This window comes from Lutra lutra, chromosome 4 (assembly GCF_902655055.1).
Source record: "Lutra lutra chromosome 4, mLutLut1.2, whole genome shotgun sequence".
In the NCBI taxonomy this organism is placed as follows: domain Eukaryota; kingdom Metazoa; phylum Chordata; class Mammalia; order Carnivora; family Mustelidae; genus Lutra; species Lutra lutra.
Window position 1 is genome coordinate 57,745,244 of NC_062281.1, and position 24,790 is coordinate 57,770,033.

At 38.5% G+C, this 24,790-nt stretch overlaps 1 protein-coding gene across 12 annotated transcripts in view; it reads left to right on the plus strand.

The window, feature by feature from the left end:
- PEX2 (peroxisomal biogenesis factor 2) overlaps positions 1 to 24,790 on the plus strand; it is a 95,286-nt gene that overhangs the window by 11,842 nt on the left and 58,654 nt on the right. For 5 of the 12 annotated variants that reach the window (XM_047725986.1, XM_047725983.1, XM_047725985.1 and 2 more), the window contains one exon: positions 3,316 to 5,171. The exons of 4 other annotated variants lie outside the window; for them this stretch is intronic. In XM_047725986.1, coding sequence (XP_047581942.1) covers positions 3,333 to 4,250 — 918 coding nt within the window. In that variant the 5' untranslated portion in view covers positions 3,316 to 3,332 and the 3' untranslated portion in view covers positions 4,251 to 5,171. Of the gene's footprint in view, positions 1 to 3,315; positions 5,172 to 16,164; positions 16,281 to 24,790 lie in introns of those variants that run through there. 3 more of the 12 variants (XR_007126632.1, XR_007126634.1, XR_007126635.1) reach the window with 1 other exon arrangement.

Here is a 24,790-nt window from a genome sequence, read left to right on the forward strand (position 1 = left end):
CCTTGAAACCTGTATCACTGCATGTGTTTCCTATTTCAGAGAGCTGGACTACCACCACGCAGTTACTCAAGTCAGTTTATTCTTGGCTTATTTCTCATTAAACCATGTCACTTCTAACTCCTCATGGCTTTGAAGATACCTATTTTTCTCCATCCCTACTAATACCCTTATAATTTAGAACTTTCTCATTGATAATCTTTAATAATCACATAATATTATATAACACATAACAGTCATCTTAACTTAATAATCACATCACAGTCATCTTAACTGGTCTCTCTGCCTCAAGTCTTTTCAGCTTCAAATCCATTTTGAATGTGGCCAGAACAAGCTGTCTAAAAATTTGATTAGTTCTTTTCTTAAACTATCCAGTGGCTCCCCATTACCATTTTGATAAAATACAGTCTCCACAATTTGGCTTTTACTATTGGTCTCCTGTCTTCCTTTCTAGCCCTTTGTCCTTGCACCTTCAGTCCTTGTCACCTGCTCTCTCTCTGCTTGGTATTACATTCCTTTACCTTTCTTTACCGGACTGACACTGCTAATCCTTCAGGTAGTTGTCGAGATATTATCTCTTTGAAGCTTTCTCTGACCTTCTGAGGTCTAATGACAAAAATAATGCCCTGAATTTCCCCTTGCATATCACTCCTAACACCTTACTGTAATTGCCTGTTTATTATTTTATATAACACATTCTTACCCACCCCTCACCTCACTGCATTGTAGTCTCCACAAGGGGTTGAGACTGTGTCACTTTTACTATTATATCAGTAACTGGCAAACAGCAGATGTACAACAAATGTGTTGAAATAGGTAATAATCGATAGTCCAGATACGATAATTTGAAATAATTTTAAAGGCTACTGGGTAGGAATTTGTGTTTTCTATCCTTCACCTACCCCTTCTTTATCTTGTTCATCTAGTCTGTGTAGTGTGCATTATGTGCACTGGGTGCTGTGCTGGTTGCTAAAATTCAGCTGTAACAAGACTCAGTCTTTGCAACAGGGTTTATCCTCTAGTGGAGGAAGTAGACAATTTAAAAAGTAGCCTGTGTACAGTATATAGAGGCCAAGAAAATGGAAGAATGGAGTGCTAAGGGAACAGCTAGAAGAGGCAGCCAACTCAAGTTTGGAGAGTCAGAAGGAAGTGATGCCTAAGCCCCTATTAAAAATTTAGTACTTAAAAACTGAAAACTGAATTTTTCAATAAAACACAGGAACGTACTGTTCCAGAAAGAGGGAACAGACCATAAATGTTCACTAGGGAACAAGAAAAGGGGGCACCTTATGACTAGAGGTCAACAGGTTAGGAAGGAAAGCAAGCTGGGATAGTTCGGGAGGCTTGTGTTTGAACAACTGCAGTATGGGAAATGCACTGAAAAAGGCAGAAGGTGGGATAGACCAATTAGATGTAATCCAACAGAGAGATGAGCGCTGCTGAATTTAGGAAGAGGCCTGCAGGGGATAGGGTAGTGAATGGATTAGAAAAATATTTGGGGCAAAGAGCAAAACCTTGGGGATTGATGAGATTTGTAGAGAGAAGAAAGGGACCTCGGTTCTAACCCCCGTCTTCTTTTCCTATAGCTCCCGGCTAGTACGAGGCAAGGATTTCACAGAACTTGTGGCAAAAATCCCCCCCCCCATACCTCTAAACTGTGAAATTTTGAGGGACTGCAGGAAAGGGAAAAAGGGTGAGATCACTCTAGAAGGCAGATGATGTTTATGGGAGAGAAGCATTCCTGTTAAGTATCTAGATTGAGAAGAAAGCAGCAATAAACCCCTATTATTCAGTAGGCCCTTTTGTTTCCTATACTTGAACTTGTTAGGTATGTAGTCTTCTGCCACTAAGTCATCTAAGATCCATGAATAATTTAAAAACATCCTCTGCATAAATAAATAGATAGATAAAAACATCCTCTGTAAAACCTTTTAATTATCAGAAAACAAAAACCTCCTTAATTGTCAAATACATTCCCAGTTTCAAGAGGTGCAACTTTATTTTAGGATGTACCTTTCAGTCCTTTAACTTCTAACAAATTACATTTAATATCTTTTTAGTAAAAATCATAAATAGAATTTGAAAGAACTTAGAGATCATTTTATCTCTGGCCTTGAGTTTTGTAAGTGAAAAAAATAAAGCAGAACTAGGTGAAATAACTTGTCCAAGATCACAATGGCCACACTGTCGGTGACAATGAACTTGAGTGGGATACATGCCTCCTTCTATAACTTAGTGTTAAATTAGTGCACTAGGCCTTTTGAAGGCCCAGAAATCGTGCATGATCTAGATCAAGCTCCATGTGTTCAGGGCTGATTTTAGAAACTAAGCTGAAACAGATTTCTTGTCATAGTTTGAATTTACCAGTTTTTTAATAATAAGTAAAATACCTAAACTGGTCTGTACACTTCTTGACGATAGCAGCCAGAGTGTTTTAATCATTGTGGCTTGTACATAATAGGCATTTAATAAATGTGTTTTGAATGAGTCAGTCATACCTAGCTAACCATTAATCAGCTTTTTCTATTTCATTTTAAAAGATTTTTGTCCCCTTAGTACCTCTATGATTCCTTAGTTAATTTATGAAATGGTCTTTGTATATATTTTTACATCATGTTTTTCTTAGAAAACTGTATGGTGTGTATCTTCTTAATATCTGAATAACAGCATTTCTGCACTCATGTTGTTTTGTGCTAGTATCCATTTTCTGCCATAGTGTGATAGCATAATAAACACTGTTCATTTAATTTTTTCTCCTAACTTTATAGATATAAAACACGTTTCAGAAAGATTAAATGACTTGTTAAAAAATATATATACCTTTGGAGTCAGTAGAAGTGCTGGCAATTAACCTGAGGTCTTGACTTACCATCCGTTAGAATGTTCCATAGAGTTCGCTATATTTATTAAGTTCATGTATTTCTCCATTAGTCATGTTATTATTTAGGTTCATCACTGTTAGTATCAGGATTTTATTATCTCCCTGCTAAAATGACCAAGGAGGATTACTTGGAAATATTTGTGGAAAAAGGGTACAACTTGCTATAACCTGTTATTCCTTTGATGAGGAGGGTCCAAAAAGGGGGAGGGGGGAGGAGAAGAAGAAGAGCAAAGAAAAGAAGGGAGGGAGGGAGGAGTGGGGGAAGAAAGAGAAGGTTCCATATAAGAGGTGATTGTTTGCCACTGCTTGACACCTACTGCCAGCTCCATCTTCAGTGGGCCCTGGTCATTTGTGTATTACAGTTTTAAATGCGTAGGTTGAGGAGATGGTACAAGCTTGCAAATGTTTGATGTTCCCTAATTGTACTTTACCCCTAGAAACTCTCCAAGAAGACATGGCTTCCAGAGAAGAGAACATTAAAAGGACGAACAGAGTGCTGAGAATAAGTCAGTTGGATGCGCTTGAACTGAACAAGGCCCTGGAGCAGCTAGTTTGGTCCCAGTTTTCTCAGTGCTTTCATGGATTTAAGCCAGGGCTGTTCGCCCACTTTGAACCAGAGGTGAAAGCATTACTGTGGCTTTTCTTGTGGCGATTCACCATCTATTCCAAAAATGCCACTGTGGGACAATCCATTTTGAATATTCAGTATAAAAATGATTTTTCCCCAAAGCTGAGGTACCAGCCACCAAGTAAGAATCAGAAGCTGTGGTATGCTGTGTGTACAATTGGCGGGACGTGGCTGGAAGAGCGCTGCTATGACCTGTTTCGAAACCGTCATTTGGCATCATTTGGGAAAGCCAGGCAATGTATGAATATCATGGTTGGACTTTTTAAATTAGGTGGGCTCATTAATTTCCTGATTTTCCTTCAGAGGGGCAAGTTTGCAACTTTGACAGAACGTCTCCTAGGCATTCATTCTGTATTTTCCAAGCCCCAAAACATACGTGAAGTTGGCTTTGAGTATATGAATAGGGAACTTCTCTGGCATGGTTTTGCTGAGTTTCTGATTTTTCTCTTACCACTTATTAATATCCAGAAATTGAAAGCTAAGTTGTCTTCATGGTGTATTCCTCTTACTGGTGCTTCTAATAGTGACAATACGTTATCCACCAGTGGCAAACAGTGTTCTCTTTGTGGAGAGTGGCCCACCATGCCTCACACCATAGGATGTGAGCATATCTTCTGTTACTACTGTGTTAAAAGTAGTTTCTTATTTGACATGTACTTTACTTGTCCTAAGTGTGGCACAGAGGTACACAGTGTGCAGCCACTAAAATCAGGAATTGAGATGTCAGAAGTGAATGCTCTTTAGAAACTAAGATTGTTTCCTCTGAGGAAAACTGTATTATGTTCAAATCCTTAATATTAGTCATCCTAAGCATACTGTTTAGGAGGGAATGTGCTTCTCAGCCACTGTCTTCTATTCCTTTTCAAGTTCGAAATTCTAATCACTAGAAACCACATGATTCTGTATATATTATGCAAACAATAATGTATTACTTTTCTTTAAATCATTGCATTCAGTTTTTAATGTTGAGAATAATGGACAGTGTTTGTCAGACTACTAAAAACACTCTCTCATTTTGCTACTTCCTAGAAAGAGGTTAGATTCTAAAATGATTTCGGAGACTTGGGATGAGTATGTATTTATTTTCAAAGATGGCATTATAACGTCATAATCTGACAATGATAAGACCCTGTTGTTTTGAGACTTAAGATCTAGTGCCCCAGTTGTAATTTTAAGCTACTCTCTAAAACCTGTTTTTAAAGGGTTCAGTTGACTTCCTTCTCAGGCAAAATAATGGCCACCAGGAGCTCCAGACTGATGTTTTGCCGGCTTTCTGATTCCCTGGGAATAAGAGCTTCTTGCGTAATAGTTCTGGCTAAATCCAGGACCTCATTGTCATTGGTCTGTCTGGGATTACACATTTGTGAGCCAGGACAGAAAAGTACTAATCGTGATTACTAGATGTGTACCTCGTGGACCCATAGTAGGAGAGAGGCAGTTCACCACAGGAAAGTCAGGTGCCATTGTAAGAATAGTTGGATGGTGGGCCCGTAGAAACAAAGATCCCTACTAGAGTCCACATTTGCCTTCTTCATATCAGAAGTTTGTATGTATTCTTTAATTTTGCCAGTGATCTAAGTTGATGAGAACATAAGTAACTGAGTGGTTGACTTAGATTAAAGATTTAAAAGGATTAAATAAATAAATATTTTGTTACACCAATAATTTTGTTGTGGTGTTATTTTGATAAAGTGCTCTCTGAGTAAATACCCATATTGTTATTTTAACATGAAAATAGTACTTTACATATATGTTAACTAATAGAGTTGTCAATATTATGGGGGTTTTATGTTTTCCCAGACACCAATGGCACTTTAGTACCATATATTTTTTTTTAATTTTTAATTTTATTTAACCTCTACCCCCTCACTAAGTGATTATCCATAGAAGGCCAGGGAGTATGACTGTTGTGCTCATCACTGGACACCAGAACCTACCACTCTTGGTGCCAGTGTACCAATAGAGACATTTTGTTAGCTGAGCAACTAAATCTACTATCACAGATTAGGTTCTGCAGAAGTACATGTTGCAAGGGACTTGAAGTACTTGGGCCTGGATTGGATCAAAGTAGTCAGGCCTTTTTACTTATACCTCTCAGCCACTCCCCCAGCTGGGCAACACATCCATCCCTGGAGGAGCTGGGTGCCCAGCCTAATGTCAACCACATCTAATATTGTCTCTCCATTATTTTTCTTTATGGTTTTCCATTTTTGTTATTCTTGCTTGTAAGTATACAAACACACTAATGGCAGGAGTACTCAATTTAAAATCATTCGGTTTATGACTGATTTCTGTACTCTTAAGTGCTGCCTCAGGGAACTCCAACTCACTGCAGAGACCTAGGCCTACTGGCTAAGTTGCTCCAACAGTCCCAGACCCCGTTGGTTCCTTGCCTCCTTGTACACTGCCAGGAGACTTGCTCTAATACTGGTTCTTCTATTCCTACTCCCCAGTGGTCTCAGGGCTCAAGGTTCTATAACTGGGTCATATTTGGCTATGTGATACATTTCTGCCTTAGCCTCAAGAACCTAACCATCGCCTATGAGCTTCTCCCCTTGGGAAAATAAAGACTTTTACACGTTGTTTTTACTCTCCCTTTCTCTCCTGCGTAACTTGTTCTCCAATCAGATTTGCTACTTGTGTATATAATGTATCCAGTTGCTTCAGTGATCATATCTGATTAGCTGTTAATCAGCTCTTAATCTGTTAGCTTTGACTAACCCAAGGCATGTCCTGCTTCCTTACTTCAGAACTCAGTGGGTTTTGGGTAAGTTTATTTAATTCCTCTAAGATTCAATTTGGTCAACCTATGAAGTGGGCATTCAGTAATATCTATCTCTTAGGACTGTAATGAGAATTAAATCATTCTCTCAAAAATTACTTATTAAGTCCCTACAGGCATTCTTCTCTAGGCAGAGATGTACTTATAAATAAAAACCCCTTTTTACATTTGTGGAGGAATAATACACAATAAACACGTGTAAGATAATTTCAGAAGTTGGAAGTACTCTGAAAAAAAAAGAAAACAGGCTGAGGGAATGGAGAGTGACAAGGGATGCTGTTGAACTTTGCAAAGAGATCTGAATGAACTAAGGGGGAAAGCCAAGCACAGGAGAGTGCCAGGATAAGGAAATGGCAGGTACCCAAGCTCTGAGACGAGAGTCCATTCCTGGTTAAGCAACAGTAAGAAATAGAGTGACAAGAGAAAGGTGAGGTAAGGGACACAGGGTCAGGCCAGACAGGCCATGGTAAAAAAACAAAACAAAAAAACTATCTGGATTTATTCCAAGTATAAGGAAGCAAAGAAGTTCCAAGTTCCTATTTTATTTATTTTTTTTTAATTTTTTTATTTTTTTTCAGCATAACAGTATTCATTATTTTTGCACCACACCCAGTGCTCCATGCAATCCGTGCCCTCTACAATACCCACCACCTGGTGCCCCCAACCTCCACCCCCCACCCCTTCAAAATTCTCAGATCGTTTTTCAGAGTCCATAGTCTCTCATGGTTCACCTCCCCTTCCAATTTCCCTCAACTCCCTTCTCCTCTCCATCTCCCCTTGTCCTCCATGCTATTTGTTATGCTCCACAAATAAGTGAAACCATATGATAATTGACTCTCTCTGCTTGACTTATTTCACTCAGCATAATCTCTTCCAGTCCCGTCCATGTTGCTACAAAACTTGGGGATTCATCCTTTCTTTCTTTTTTTTTTTTACAGCTTTATAAACATATATTTTTATCCCCAGGGGTACAGGTCTGCGAATCGCCAGGTTTACACACTTCACAACACTCACCATAGCACATACCCTCCCCATTATCCATAACCCCACCCCCTCTCCCAACCCCCTCCCCCCATCAACCCTCAGTTTGTTTTGTGAGATTAAGAGTCACTTATGGTTTCCCTCCCAATCCCATCTTGTTTCATTTACTCTTCTCCTACCCCCTCGACCCCCCATGTTGCATCTCCTCTCCCTCATATCAGGGAGATCATATGATAGTTGTCTTTCTCCGATTGACTTATTTCGCTAAGCATGATACCCTCTAGTTCCATCCACGTCGTCGCAAATGGCAAGATTTCATTTCTTTTGATGGCTGCATAGTATTCCATTGTGTATATATACCACATCTTCTTTATCCATTCGTCTGTTGATGGACATCTAGGTTCTTTCCATAGTTTGGCTATTGTAGACATTGCTGCTATAAACATTCGGGTGCACGTGCCCCTTCGGATCACTACGTTTGTATCTTTAGGGTAAATACCCAGCAGTGCAATTGCAGGGTCATAGGGTAGTTCTATTTTCAACATTTTGAGGAACCTCCATGCTGTTTTCCAGAGTGGTTGCACCAGCTTGCATTCCCACCAACAGTGTAGGAGGGTTCCCCTTTCTCCGCATCCTCGCCAGCATCTGTCATTTCCTGACTTGTTAATTTTAGCCATTCTGACTGGTGTGAGGTGATATCTCATGGTGGTTTTGATTTGTATTTCCCTGATGCCGAGTGATATGGAGCACTTTTTCATGTGTCTGTTGGCCATCTGGATGTCTTCTTTGCAGAAATGTCTGTTCATGCCCTCTGCCCATTTCTTGATTGGATTCTTTGTTCTTTGGGTGTTGAGTTTGCTAAGTTCTTTATAGATTTTGGACACTAGCCCTTTATCTGATATGTCATTTGCAAATATCTTCTCCCATTCTGTCAGTTGTCTTTTGGTTTTGTTAACTGTTTCCTTTGCTGTGCAAAAGCTTTTGATCTTGATAAAATCCCAAAAGTTCATTTTTGCCCTTGCTTCCCTTGCCTTTGGTGATGTTCCTAGGAAGATGTTGCTGCGGCTGACGTCGAAGAGGTTGCTGCCTGTGTTCTCCTCAAGGATTTTGATGGATTCCTTTCTCACATTGAGATCCTTCATCCATTTTGAGTCTATTTTCGTGTGTGGTGTAAGGAAATGATCCAATTTCATTTTTCTGCATGTGGCTGTCCAATTTTCCCAACACCATTTATTGAAGAGGCTGTCTTTGTTCCATTGGACATTCTTTCCTGCTTTGTCGAAGATGAGTTGACCATAGAGTTGAGGGTCCATTTCTGGGCTCTCTATTCTGTTCCATTGATCTATGTGTCTGTTTTTGTGCCAGTACCATGCTGTCTTGATGATGACAGCTTTGTAATAGAGCTTGAAGTCCGGAATTGTGATGCCACCAACTTTGGCTTTCTTTTTCAATATTCCTTTGGCTATTCGAGGTCTTTTCTGGTTCCATATAAATTTTAGGATTATTTGTTCCATTTCTTTGAAAAAAATGGATGGTACTTTGATAGGAATTGCATTAAATGTGTAGATTGCTTTAGGTAGCATAGACATTTTCACAATATTTATTCTTCCAATCCAGGAGCATGGAACATTTTTCCATTTCTTTGTGTCTTCCTCAATTTCTTTCATGAGTACTTTATAGTTTTCTGAGTATAGATTCTTAGTCTCTTTGGTTAGGTTTATTCCTAGGTATCTTATAGTTTTGGGCGCAATTGTAAATGGGATGGACTCCTTAATTTCTCTTTCTTCTGTCTTGTTGTTGGTGTAGAGAAATGCAACTGATTTCTGTGCATTGATTTTATATCCTGACACTTTACTGAATCCCTGTACAAGTTCTAGCAGTTTTGGAGTGGAGTCTTTTGGGTTTTCCACATAGAGTATCATATCATCTGCGAAGAGTGATAGTTTGACTTCTTCTTTGCCGATTTGGATGCCTTTAATTTCCTTTTGTTGTCTGATTGCTGAGGCTAGGACTTCTAGTACTATGTTGAAGAGCAGTGGTGATAACGGACATCCCTGCCGTGTTCCTGACCTTAGCGGAAAAGCTTTCAGTTTTTCTCCATTGAGAATGATATTTGCGGTGGGTTTTTCATAGATGGCTTTGATAATATTGAGGTATGTGCCGTCTATCCCTACACTTTGAAGAGTTTTGATCAGGAAGGGATGCTGTACTTTGTCAAATGCTTTTTCAGCATCTATGGAGAGTATCATATGGTTCTTGTTCTTTCTTTTATTAATGTGTTGTATCACATTGATTGATTTGCGGATGTTGAACCAGCCTTGCAGCCCTGGAATAAATCCCACTTGGTCGTGGTGAATAATCCTTTTAGTGTACTGTTGAATCCTATTGACTAGTATTTTGGCGAGAATTTTTGCATCTGTGTTCATCAAGGATATTGGTCTGTAGTTCTCTTTTTTGATGGGATCCTTGTCTGGTTTTGGGACCAAGGTGATGCTGGCCTCATAAAATGAGTTTGGAAGTTTTCCTTCTATTTCTATTTTTTGGAACAGTTTCAGGAGAATAGGAATTAGTTCTTCTTTAAATGTTTGGTAGAATTCCCCCGGGAAGCCGTCTGGCCCTGGGCTTTTGTTTGTTTGGAGATTTTTGATGACTGCTTCAATCTCCTTACTGGTTATGGGTCTGTTCAGGCTTTCTATTTCTTCCTGGTTCAGTTGTGGTAGTTTATATGTCTCTAGGAATGCATCCATTTCTTCCAGATTGTCAAATTTGTTGGCGTAGAGTTGCTCATAGTATGTTCTTATAATTGTCTGTATTTCTTTGGTGTTCGTTGTGATCTCTCCTCTTTCATTCATGATTTTATTTATTTGGGTCCTCTCTCTTTTCTTTTTGATAAGTCTGGCCAGGGGTTTATCAATCTTATTAATTCTTTCAAAGAACCAGCTCCTAGTTTCGTTGATTTGTTCTATTGTTTTTTTGGTTTCTATTTCATTGATTTCTGCTCTGATCTTTATGATTTCTCTTCTCCTGCTGGGTTTAGGGTTTCTTTCTTGTTCTTTCTCCAGCTCCTTTAGGTGTAGGGTTAGGTTGTGTACCTGAGACCTTTCTTGTTTCTTGAGAAAGGCTTGTACCGCTATATATTTTCCTCTCAGGACTGCCTTTGTTGTGTCCCACAGATTCTGAACTGTTGTGTTTTCATTATCATTTGTTTCCATAAATTTTTTCAATTCTTCTTTGAATTCCTGGTTGACACATTCATTCTTTAGAAGGATGCTGTTTAGTCTCCATGTATTTGGGTTCTTTCCAAATTTCCTCTTGTTATTGAGTTCTAGCTTTAGAGCATTGTGGTCTGAAAATATGCAGGGAATGATCCCAATCTTTTGATACCGGTTGAGACCTGATTTAGGACCGAGGATGTGATCTATTCTGGAGAATGTTCCATGTGCACTAGAGAAGAATGTGTATTCTGTTACTTTGGGGTGAAATGTTCTGAATATATCTGTGATGTCCATCCGGTCCAGTGTGTCATTTAAGGCCTTGATTTCCTTGTTGATCTTTTGCTTGGATGATCTGTCCATTTCAGTGAGGGGAGTGTTAAAATCCCCTACTATTATTGTATTCTTGTCGATGTGTTTCTTTGATTTTGTTATTAATTGGTTTATATAGTTGGCTGCTCCCACGTTAGGGGCATAGATATTTAAAATTGTTAGATCTTCTTGTTGGACAGTTCCTTTGAGTATGATATAGTGTCCTTCCTCAATTCTTATTATAATCTTTGGCTTAAAATCTAATTGATCTGATATAAGGATTGCCACTCCTGCTTTCTTCTGATGTCCATTAGCATGGTAAATTCTTTTCCACCCCCTCACTTTAAACCTGGAGGTGTTTTCGGGTGTAAGATGAGTTTCTTGTAGGCAACATATAGATGGTTTTTGTTTTTTTATCCATTCTGATACCCTGTGTCTTTTGATTGGGGCATTTAGCCCATTAACATTCAGGGTAAGTATTGAGAGATATGAATTTAGTGCCATTGTATTGCCTGTAAGGTGACTGTTATTGTATATTGTCTCTGTTTCTTTCTGATCTACTACTTTGAGGGTCTCTCTTTGCTTAGAGGACCCCTTTCAATATTTCCTGTAGAGCTGGTTTGGTATTTGCAAATTCTTTCAGTTTTTGTTTGTCCTGGAAGCTTTTAATCTCTCCGTCTATTTTCAATGATAGCCTAGCTGGATATAGTATTCTTGGCTGCATGTTTTTCTCATTTAGTACTCTGAATATATCATGCCAGCTCTTTCTGGCCTGCCAGGTCTCTGTGGATAAGTCTGCTGCCAATCTAATATTTTTACCATTGTACGTTACAGACTTCTTTTCCCGGGCTGCTTTCAGGATCTTTTCTTTGTCACTAAGACTTGTCAATTTTACTATTAGGTGACGGGGTGTAGACCTATTCTTATTGATTTTGAGGGGGGTTCTCTGAACCTCCTGGATTTTGATGCTTGTTCCCTTTGCCATATTGGGGAAATTCTCTCCAATAATTCTCTCCAATATACCTTCTGCTCCCCTCTCTGTTTCCTCTTCTTCTGGAATCCCAATTATTCTAATGTTGTTTCGTCTTATGGTGTCACTTATCTCTCGAATTCTCCCCTCGTGGTCCAGTAGCTGTTTGTCCCTCTTTTGCTCAGCTTCTTTATTCTCTGTCATTTGGTCTTCTATATCGCTAATTCTTTCTTCTGCCTCATTTATCCTAGCAGTGAGAGCCTCCATTTTTGATTGCACCTCATTAATAGCTTTTTTGATTTCAACTTGGTTAGATTTTAGTTCTTTTATTTCTCCAGAAAGGGCTTTTATATCTCCCGAGAGGGTTGCTTTAATATCTTCCATGCCTTTTTCAAGCCCGGCTAGAACCTTGAGAATCATCATTCTGAACTCTATATCTGACATATTACCAATGTCTGTATTGATTAGGTCCCTAGCCTTTGGTATTGCCTCTTGTTCTTTTTTTTGTTGTGAATTTTTCCGCCTTGTCATTTTGTCCAGATAAGAGTTTATGAAGGAGCAAGTAAAATACTAAAAGGGTGGCAACAACCCCAGGAAAATATGCTTTAGCCAAATCAGAAGAGATCCTGAATTGTGAGGGGGGAGAAAGGGGATAAAAAGGGGTTCAGAAAGAAAGAAAAAAAAACTATTAAAAAAAAGAAAGCTGATAAAGAAAAAATATAAAAAGAGGAAAAAATATATATATATTAGATAAACTATTTAAAAAACGTTAAAAAAAGAAAACGGTAAAAGTTAAAAAAAATTTAGCAGAAGAAGAGAAAAAGAAAAAAAAAATTGAAAAAGAAAAAAAAATTAAATTAACTGCAAGGCTAAAAAATCATGGGGAGAAAGCCATGAGTTCCGTGCTTTGCTTTCTTCTCCTCTGGAATTCCGCCGCTCTCCTTGGTAGGTGAACTTGGTCCTGGCTGGGTTTCCCGTAGATCTTCTGGGGGAGGGGCCTGTTGTAGTGATTCTCAAGCGTCTTTGCCCCAGGCGGAGTTGCGCCGCCCTTACCCGGGGCCGCGCTGAGTCATCCGCTCGGGTTCGCTTTCGGGAGCTTTTGTTCCCTGAGCGCTTTCCGTAGAGTCCGGAGGACGGGAATAAAGATGGCGGCCTCCCGGTCTCCGGCCCGGAGGAGCCGAGAGCCCGGGGCCCCACTCCTCAGTGTGCCCTCAGAGAACAGCGCCAAATGACTCCCGTCACCCTGGCCTCCGGCAGCGCTCCGAGCTGACCGAGCCTGCGACCGGTTCAAGGCAACCCTGAGCTGAGAGTCACTCCTCGGCTCTGTCTCTGTAGCCGGCTTCCCCGTTCTAATACCGGTAAGCTCTGCGACACTGAGACACCCCCGATCCTTCTGCGACCCTGCGGGACCTGAGGCCGTGCTTACCCCGCCTGGGCTTCACCCCAGTTAAGCCTCTGGAGCGATGTCCCTCAGCGGAACAGACTTTTAAAAGTCCTGATTTTGCTCCGTTGTTCTGCCGCTCGCCGGGAGCCGGCCCCTCCCCCCGCGGTCTATCTTCCCGTCGCTTTGGATTCACTTCTCCGCCAGTCCTACCTTGCAGAAAGTGGTTGATTTTCTGTTTCTGGAATTGCTGTTCTTCTTCTCTTCAATCTCCCATTGGATTTGTAGGTGTTTGCAATCTTTAGATAAGCTATTTAGCTGATCTCCCGCTACCCGAAGTAGTCTCAGCCTGCTACTTCTCCGCCATCTTGACTCCTCCCAAGTTCCTATTTTAAAGGGTCCCCTTGGGTGCCTGGGTGGCTCAATGGGTTAAAGCCTCTGCCTTCGGCTCAGGTCATGGTCCCAGGGTCCTGGGATTGAGCCCGTATCGGGCTCTCTGCTCAGCGGGGAGCCCGCTTCCTTCTCTCTCTGCCTGCCTCTCTGCCTACTTATGATCTCTCTGTCAAATAAATAAATAAAATCTTTAAAAAACGAAAAAAAAAAGGGTCCCTGTGATTAAGGTATGATGAGGTATGAGTAAAGGCCAGAAAACCTAATTAAAGGCAATTTGGTACAACCGATGATCGTTATCATATCTATTAGGTTTGTGGTACATTAACAGTGTCACTATCTGAAATGGTCAGGAACCTTGAAGTAAACAAAACTGTAGGAAACCAAAATATATTTTCATGGATTCCACACACCAAACCTCTACTCGAGGTATTTCCTTGAGTCCCCATTCAGAAGCTGCTTTATTTTGAATAGAATTCTAATGAACTTTCAACAACAGCCTGAAAATAATGTAAGAGGAGGGGGAAAGCTGATGAAAGCAAATATGTTTACAGTTATAAATAATAAAAAAGAAAAGCCTGGTATCACTGGAAAAAAAAAAAAAAACCTATAATCTGGTCACAGATCAGGGACACACAGGCTCTAAGGACCAAATGAGTAATAATAATGGTTTTAAAAATGATCTTGGGGGCACCTGGGTGGCTCAGTGGGTTAAAGCCTCTGCCTTTGGCTCAGGTCATGATCCCAGGGTCCTGGGATCTAGCCTCGCATTGGGCTTTCTGCTCAGCAGGGAGCCTGCTTCCTCCTCTCTCTCTGCCTGCCTCTCTTCCTACTTGTGATCTTTGCCTGTCAAATAAATAAAATTTTAAATAAATAAATAAATAAAAATGATCTTGGATCATCAATAAGGGTACCTTATATTCCGTATAATTTGGTTAAGAAGGCAGGAACATTAGTATGGTTATAGTTGAGGAAGCCTTCATGTTGGCATTTACAGGCAAAAACTTGATTCACTTAGAACATTTGCTTTTAACAAAGAGCTGGTTTTCCTAATAGTACTTAATAAGTGAAGTGTTACCTGAATTAAGGAAAGATATTTTCAGCAACAGAACAATTCCAAACAGACTTTTTAGCCCAAACAATTGTCCATATTATCTATAGAACTGCTGCTCCATGTTTCTTTCCAGCTAAAGCTAGTATGTAGAACATGTTTATATTCATCACAAGTAAGTTGACAAGTATTTCACTTGTACGTCTGGGGTTTTTATTCCTTCAAAGAGTATGTAAATCGCGTAACAAGACAGGCTGTGCCTTTCTGTTCCTAAGTTGTCACTTACTATCTCTTGATATTTTCAAGACAAAGCTTATGGTTTTAAAATGTCATTTTTCTTAAAAGTAAGCATCATTATCATGTTGTCCAAAGGCCTTCCTTGAGCACTACCTTGAGTTGTTTTCTGCCAATAAGAACAATTCAAACAAGACTAATCCAAGTCACTCCTGAGGCCAGAAAATCCAAAAGTATGGTATTCAGTAGGTAGTTCACTTTCTTTCTGTTTGGCAGTAGAGTAACTTGTCCTCACTAACAGATTGAACCCACCCTGTGCTGAAATCCCAGAGCCAATAAAACCTAAATCTACTAAGATAAGTAAAGCTGATTTTAAAATCAGATGGGTGTGGACATGTTTATATCCATTGACCTTAAGAATTTATCTCAAGGAAATTATAAGAATTTGAAAATAGATTTACTGAAATGATTTTCACTATAGCTCTGTTCACAAGATGTGAAATGACACAAATGCTCAATAATAGGAAACTAAAATAGTATAGCTATTTAATTGACTGAATGTCATATAAATACCATGAAAAAATTGTGCAAAAATACATATGAATAATTTCAATTACATGGGAAAGTGTTCACAATATAATATGAAAGAAGTTGGATATTAAATATATGATCTCAACAGATGCATATATATCTTGAAATGAGACAAACAGACACTTATGAGATGAACAGGCACATACATGTAAAAAACATCTCTGGGTTAGTCATTTATTCAACTTTAATTTTTACATTTTTCTGTATTTCCCAAATTTTCTACATTGAGCATGTAATACTTTTTCATTACACTAAAACCAGTTATTGCTTTAAAATCTCATGGCCAATTTTTTTACAGTTCATTTCAAAGGTAAAATATCTGCATAGCTAATAAACAAGTTAAAAATGTAAATTTAAGAAATGTATGATTCTAAAAAATCCTAGAGTATCTATTTTTTTGTTTTTGTTTTTTTTTTTTGTTTTTTTTGTTTTTTGTTTTTTTTTAGAGTATCTATTTTTTGCATGACAGTAAAGTCCTGCCTTTCTGACCAACCACAACTGTTGAAAGAGTCTGAATTATTTTGGATATTTTAAATTAAATATTAACTTTGACTCCATATAATACAAACACTTTAACCACTTAGAAATATGTAGGCAACAAAAAGGTAAAAAGTGCCTACTCCCTTTTCCAAAAGTATTTGATGTTTATAAATAAATGTATGGTGTTTTTAAATAAGTGTTGTTTACTTACTTTAAAATATCTAGAACTCATACACCGGATCAAAACAGTTGACAGTATATTTTATATTATCAGTTTGCCTAAGCCTGTAGGATGCCTGTATTTCCTCAACTAAGAATCAAGACCCAGGATCTGACCCAGGATTCTGTATTCCTTCCAGACGTGGACACAAAAATGCTGATATTTCTGAGGTATTTTATGGTTTGGTTTACTAGTAAGGCATATTACAAACTTGAAATTCATCTGAGACTTTATCTAAATAGTCAAAATTCTGAATAAGTGAACCAGAGACTTTACAGTTCTGAGAGGTGTCCAGGATGGTTCCCTACTAATCATATCTCACTAAGAATTCTCTCTCCTAATAGTATCCTCTCCTAATAGCCTCTATTCTTTTAAATCCACATCAATTTGTAAATGTACCTTTTTAGTCAACAAAAATTATAAAATGCTACAGTATGGTCAGTTGCTTTAAAAATGCTTTGCTAGGGCGCCTGGGTGGCTCAGAGGGTTAAGCCTCTGCCTTCAGCTCAGGTCATGATCCCAGGGTCCTGGGATCGAGCCCCACATCGGGCTCTCTGCTCAGCGGGGAGCCTGCTTCCCCCCTCTCTCTGCCTGCCTCTCTGCCTACTTGTGATCTCTCTCCCTCTGTCAAATAAATAAAATCAAATAAATAAATAAATAAATAAATGAATAAATAAATAAATAAATAAATGCATGCATGCATGCATGCTTTGCTCCCGGGGCACCTGGGTGGCTCAGTGGGTTAAAGCCTCTGCCTTTGGCTCAGGTCATGATCCCAGGATCCTGGAATTGAGCCCAGCATGGGGCTCTCTGCTCAGCAGGGAGCCTACTTCCCTTCCACTCTCTCTGCCTGCTTCTCTGCCTACTTGTGATCTCCATCTGTCAAATAAATAAAATTTTTAAATAAATAAATAAATAAATAAATAAAAATGCTTTGCTCCTGATCAAATACAAAAGAGCAAATATATTCTTTGAAAGCAAACCCCAACTTACTAAATATTCCTCAGTTTCAACTAGATAACTCTCTGAAACAGCAAAATAGACCATGGGTTCAAAGAGGACAGAGGTTATATATATCTCTCTCTGTCTCTCTCTCATGTCACTACACCCAAAAAGTGTTACCAGCACAATACAGTTGCTTAGGAAGTGTTTGAAGAAGGCAAGAGAGTTTGGGGGTTTGATCATGAAGCCCCTCACAAATACTGAGCACAGCAACTGATAGTATTATTGTGGAGAAATTTGTACAAGCACTTCTTTAATAGTGGTGAGAAGACAGCACCCCCAGTTTGTCTTTTGTAGTGTATCTTAGGAGTGCCATTTTTAATTTAAAATGTTCTGTGGCATTCTTGCTTTGAGGGAAAACACAGTTGGAATTCAGGAGCACAATAAGAGAATTAATAACTTTTCATTGAAAATACATGCAATTTTGGAGCTGTCAATTTCAGCTATGTCTCTTTAAATACTTTTTCTTCTAGAATCCAACTGGGTAGATGAGATTTTTTTTAATTCCATTATAGAAGTAATAGCCCTGTTTTGGTGTTCTGTAAGCAGATAATACTCTGCTAGTGACTGTCTTTGCAGTAATGCATTGCTCTGAATTCTGAATTCTATTATTTTACATCTACAGCAGCTTAAAGTGTATTTTTTATAAACAGCAAACTTCACCTCATAAAAATTCATTACATAAGGGCATAAACAAGTGCTTTTCCTTCTAGTCATTGGCAGTAAGTGATTCATCAGTTTTCCAGAGAAAACCAATTTCATTGCAGATGTTCTATAATTTCCAATCTCCTGAATTGTGGAACCATATCACACAATCCCAATGCAAGGGATGTAAAGATTTTTTTTTAAGGTCTATGCTTGGTCTCTTTAATAGGATTGAATATCATTTGCTGTCTCATCAGTTTTATTTTTAAAAATTAAGTAATCAGTCCCCTATTCTTTCCTTTCTTGCCTATGTTGATTCCACAAATTGATGGATAACTGGTGGAAGACTCAAAACCCCAAAATAACTTGATGTCTAAAAACAGTAACATTCTTTTCCCAAAGTCAAATCAAAAATATTGAGAGGAACAAAAATTTTCCGAAGTCTAAACCCTTCTTTTCTCAATGTTTATTTTTATTCTTTCAAGTCTATAGTGAATGAGAAATGAACATAAGGGTATGGAAACCTGAGGATATGTCCATCTTCCTATTAACAGTGCAACCCCTGAGAGATATCCTTGGGACAATTACTTCCACCAAGACTTGCTTGAGTTTAGTTTGGTTCAGTGTTTCAAAGTTGACAAATGAGAAATGAGCATTCGAGTATAAAACAGGGTTAAGAGGAAAGAAATGCCTATAGATTAAGTGATGGTCTAAGACCATGTATGACAGACGTGGATGGAACTAGAGGGTATCATGCTTAGCGAAATAAGTCAATCGGAGAAAGACAACTATCATATGATCTCCCTGATATGAGGGAGAGGAGATGCAACATGGGGGGTTGAGGGGGTAGGAGAAGATTAAATGAAACAAGATGGGATTGGGAGGGAGACAAACCATAAGTGACTCTTAATCTCACAAAACAAACTGAGGGTTGATGGGGGGAGGGGGGTTGGGAGAGGGGGGTGGGGTTATGGACATTGGGGAGGGTATGTGCTATGGTGAGTGCTGTGAAATGTGTAAACCTGGCGATTCACAGACCTGTACCCCTGGGGATAAAAATATATGTTTAAAAAATAATTAATTAATTAAAAAAAAAAAGAATCACCAAGAGTCAACCACTCCATACAGTTTTAGTATTAAGTTGATCCTCATGTTACTGAAATTATTTCCAAAACTGTAATTCAGGAGGGCTGAAATATATTGATCATTTTCTATTAAACATAATCTTTAATTCTAAAAAAAAAAAAAAAAAAAGACCATGTATGACAAAAATTTCTCAGAAATACCGATAAGGAAAAGGTTAAATATTTTCCAAAAGCCTTAGAAAATTAAAGTCCATAAAGCACCTCAATCTTTAAATTGAGAGGTTGAATCAAAAGTATGATCACTAAATTTACTAACAACACCAAGGGGTAAGGTCTTGCAAGGGCAAAGTGACAGATTTTCAAAACCAGCAATTAGATTCTGAAGCTGATCCTTATTTACCTCCCTGCCTTTCCACTGCAGTTCTGGTTACCTACGTACTTCCTTAATGAGTTAGGTAAGGAAGACCCATGGACTTGTCTCGGCAGGGCCATTTTTCTACAAAGGCCTCTGATTGTGTTTTGAGAAGCATGAATATCTGCCCATGAGTCTGCTGTGGTCCCAAGAATCCCATCGTCAGTGGAGAGCAGTGTGTTGTGAGGGACGAGCATTATCTCTAAAAAGTAAATTACATGGAATGTGCTGCCACCTCCCATAGGTTCCTTTTTTTGTTTGTTTGTTTAAGATTTTTATTTATTTATCTGACAGAGAGCACACAAGTTAGGGGGAGCAACAGGCAGAGGGAGAGGGAGAATCGGGCTCCCCACTGAGTAGAGAGCCCACTACGGGACTGGATCCGAGGATCCTAGAATCATGACCTGAACCCTAAATGAAAGACAGCCACTCAACTGACTGAGCCTCCTGGGGCCCTCATGGGTTTCCTTCTGGCACCAGGCAGAGACTAGGGGCAGCCGGAGAAAGGGGAAGTTGGCCCCTATACATGTAACCATAAGCTATGGAGCCACCAATTAAAACCTATTCTATCTCCTCATTCCCTGAACTCCCCCATTATTGCACATTTCATCTTTTCACTCACTTATTCAAGGACTTTTTAAACTGACTTTTCCTTTATACAAACTGAAATTTAAAGTGATAGGAATGATTAACATACTTTCCCCCTCCATTCAATCCAGAAAAATGATTATTGAACACTTACTTCAGTATGTTGAGCACTAGGAATCCAAAGATAAATAAGAGATCAGAGTCTACCAAAGAAGAAGATGATGAGAGTAACTAAAGAAAGTGCCTGGAGAGCCTTGAGATGTGATTAATTTATTCCATAGGGACCTGTGCAAGGCCTCCCAGGGAAGATGACATTTGGATTCAGTCTTGAATAGTAACACAGGACATGTTCAGGTGAATCAAAAGAAGGGGACTGAAATGAAAAACAAAACAAAACACTTTTGAGATTGAACACATAAATCCTTAAATCCAAGTTCAGATGAATAGTTCAGATTCAATAGATAATTATTAAGGATCTATGGCGTGCCTGACACTGCTAGGAAAACACTGGATGGAAAGGCAGATAAAACAGAAGACATGTTTTCTTCCCATAAAAAGCTCACAGGTTTACTGATAACTAGTTATCACTGTGGAAAACAAGGTCTGGTCAGAGCAAGGGTTTGTACGTGAGCAAGGTTCGTAACATTTCTACAAGAAAGCACACATTGGTCATCTCCAATGAAGAACCACATTTTCCAGCAGGAAGATTAAGGATGCCTGGGAAGACACAGGTATCAAAATAGGAGAGAAGATCGGTGAAAGGAGATGGACTGAGTAGCAAATGAGGTCTGACTGAAACAACCCTAAAATCCTTAGCTCTGCTCAGCGGCGGGTACTCTTCTGGAATTTTTTATTCAGTGAGAAAGTGTTCTATAAGTCACACTTCACAAAAGAAGCAACTAAGTTATTTGTCCAAGGTTACTGTGCAAGTGCGAGAACTAAGATCTTTCTGACTCAAAATCCACCTTTTTCTACAATATCAAACTGCCTTTCAGTTTTATTTCACAATTGGTCTCAGAGGCTCATTGTACAACTGGCTCACCCATACCTTCTGTGTTACATCAGTCTCAACAAAAGTCAGGAATGCATCAGAAAGAAAGAAAAAATATTACTCAGATGGAACCACCCCTTAAGAGTGTTGGCCATAATAGAGCAGACACTGGTTAGAATGTCCTATTGGAATAACTGTACTGTAGTTGAGAAATAGACAAGATACAGCTTATTCTCAAGATACTTGGATACTTGAGAGGAAAAATGTATGTCATGAATTTCTTTTTACCCAAGAAATGGAAATGATGATTCTGGAGGGGGAGGGGATATTACTCATTTCTCAGAACTCAACACTGTGCCTGGTCTGTGGTGGTGTTCCATAGCTATTTGAATACATGAATACATGTCAAAGCAAAGGTAAGGCATCAGAGATGCTCATTTTCACCTACATATTTTCAAAGTTATTTTCTGGTGGTGCTGTTTTTAATAATCATACCAAATATTACTGGGAGTATAGAGAAATGAGCATCTTATATTACTAGAGGATTATGAATTTTTTTGGAGAACGGATTGGTTATATGTATCAGAAACTTCAAAATATGCATCATTTTTCATAAGAAATTTTAATTCTGTAATCTCTTGCTACTGATATATTGGAAGACTTTTTTACCAGGATGTTTTTTCCTATTTACTACAGTAAAAATTGGTTAACAACCAAAAATCTCCAATAGGAAATAGGTCAAAGAAGTCATGCTGTAAAAATAATAATAATAATAATAATAATAATAACAACATGATAAGATTTTCATTATATATCCTGGAGTAAAAATTGAAAATGTTATAAGCAGAATATGCAATATCATTATATTTTCCTTTAAAAAATTATGTGTATATATTTATTTCTATATATCCACAACAAAAGATTAGAGGAACTTAACAGCAAAATGTTGGTAATAGCCATCTCTAGGAAATTTGGGTAATTTCTATTTCCTTCTATGGGATTTTCTGTATTTTCCATATTTTTGACAACAAATATATATTTCTTTTATAAAAAATGCATAAAAATATAAAACCAAGCAACAAAAGTGAGAAAAATATTTTTGAATTATATAAAAGATACAAGGTAAATGTCTTTAGCCCTCTTTATTTCCCCAAACACCAAAAGAGTAAAAAGATAAAAAAGACAGTTCTCAGAAAAAGAAATAATAAGGGCAAATAAACTTTTTTTTTAAGACTTTTTATTTTATTTTGTCAGAGAGAGAGAGCACAGGCAGAGTGGCAGGCAGAGGCAGAGGGAGAAGCAGACTCCCCGCCGAGCAAGGAGCCCAATGTTGGACTTGATCCCAGGACACTGAGATCACGACCCCAGTGAAGGCAGCTGCTTACCCAACTGAGCCACCCAGGTGTCCCAGGGCAAATACACTTTTAAACTGTGTTGCATTTGGCCAGCAATCAAGCAGATGCTAGTTAGAATAACAACATACTATAAGAGTGTGAATATTCGTTATTGATGAATGCCCAGTAATGATATATGTTTGAGGAAAGCTATTTGCCAATATGAATGAAGATCATTAAATAACTCATAGCTTTTTACCCAAGAATTCCACTTCTCTCTATCCATCATGGGAAAGCAGTCGAAAATAGGGACAATGATTTATATACAAATATGTACATCAAAGGTTATGTGTACTTCTAGGATTCATATATATATATATATATATATATATATATATATATATATATATACATACATACATGTTAGAGGAGTTTATGGAATCAACTTTAGGGGAATGCATGTTGAATCACTTGAGATGTTTTGACTGAGGCACAAAAAGGAGGGAGAGGATTTATGCCCTGGGCCAAGACAGCTATGATGGAGAGAATGGCAGTGTCCTGCCCTATGTCCTGTCCACATTAGTCAGGGTTCTCCAGAAAAACAGAACCAATAGTGTGTGTATGTATGTGTGTGTGTGCACGTGTATGCGTATGTGGTGAGAGAGAGAGAGAACTGTTTTAAAAGGAATTGGCTTATGTGATTATAGATGCTAGAAAATTCCAGATCTGCAGAGTAGGTCTTGTGGGCTGGAGACCCAGGAGAACCAAAGCCTCAGTTCCAGTCTAAAGGCCAGCAGGCTTGTGAATTCTCTCTTGCTTGGGGTAGGCCGGTCTTTTTGTTCTACTCAGGCCTTCAACTGATCAGATGAGACCCACCCATGTAATGGAGAGCAATCTGCTTTACTCAGAGTCTGCCAATTTAAATGTTAATCTCATCTAAACACCTTCACAGAAGCATCAGGATAATCTTTGTCTATATGCTGGGTACCCCATGGTGCCAGTTGACACATGGATTTAAAAAACACATCCTTGTGATGGAGGGACTGTCAGCAGAAGGTCAAGGAAATGTTGTTAGGAAGATCATCATTAGACATAAGCATAAGCAATGTAGCTCTGAGGCCTAAAGGACAAAATCTGGCCAAAGTGGAGAGAGAGGCTTTTTTCTAGTCATAAAGGAAACACAGCAATGATCTGATGCAACGCATACTTAAAGAGTCAGCATAATTTTGATACCTCAAGCATTTGCAGCTCTGGGAACCAGCAGACAAGACCCACTCATCAAGTGGTAATGTGTTACGTGTACATAAATAACTGAGACAATAATACTTTATAATACTAAACCTGATTCTAGACTATATTCATGCCAGATGGCAATAAACTATGAAAGGTTGTCACATAAGGCAGAGTAAATATTATTTTGATTTTCCTTCTGCATGCTGATATAAAGGACTTTTAATTATGTAGCAATGATAGTACCCTAAATTCAGTAATATCTGGTACACCGTAAAGATGCATGTTTCTGGTCACTTAAAGCTACTTGAATTGAAATATTATTTTAGGCAGTTAGCTTGTTACATCAAGCTAACAATAATGACTGGTTTTTTAAAAAGGTATTTGGTGGTTGCTCTTGCTGCTACTGCCATTTTCATCTTGAATGCCTGTCACATGGTAGGCAGCCTATAATTGACTATTGATGAATGGGTTTCCCATAAATCAAATGAGAATTCACTTTTTGAATGATACAGTATTTGAGTTTCCATGAGTTCATGGGTACCACTGACCTTCTGAATATTTATTTTCCATTATTTCCTACAATTCTGATCATATGGTTATCATTAAAGATAGGTATTGGCATCCCTGGATTTTCCGAAGTTCACCTTATCCTGGTTGCAGTTGCTTTTAGGAAAGACCTACATTAATACCTGTTTTTGCTAAGCTAAATAAATCCAAAGATAATTTTTGCTATTATGAGAAAAAGGTGAAAAGCAAAAATAGCATCAGCATTTGTTTTGAAGCAAACCCTCATGGAGGCATTGGCTCCCCAAGCGAGAGTTGGCACTGCAAGCTCTTCCCTGGGAACTACATGCCACATCTCAGCATCAAGCCAAGCATAGCTTTGAAGTGTGTCTGTGAGCATCTGTGCTTTATCTTGATTTATTTTGTGCATTTGTTAGCAAGATATGTCATAGGGTATCAGAAAAGCCTAAGAGAGGTTTTTTTTTGGGTCTGGGAATGCTCAAAAAAATTTTTTTCCATAGAAATTAATGCTAGCTACATCTTCATTTTATGGCTTATGAAAGATTTCATGGGAATGTTCTACTTGCAGATAGTGTGGGACAACCTGTATCATCTTATGTAATTGCTAAACACAGTATTTGCTAAAATAAAAACATTAACTCCCAGACACTCTAATCTGTTAGAATTTGTTTCTAGTCTCCAATGAGGGCTAATTAGTTGGAAGACAGAATATGTTCCAAGATGAGCAGCTTGGAACTGCTGAACCAGGAAGCCAGATTTTTATCTTCTTGACCTTCTATTTATCCTTTGAAAAGGCAGAAGTCACATTAGCTGTGTAACTTAACCTGCAGGCTCAGGTTCCTCTTCATCTTTCTTAGTGAGCTGT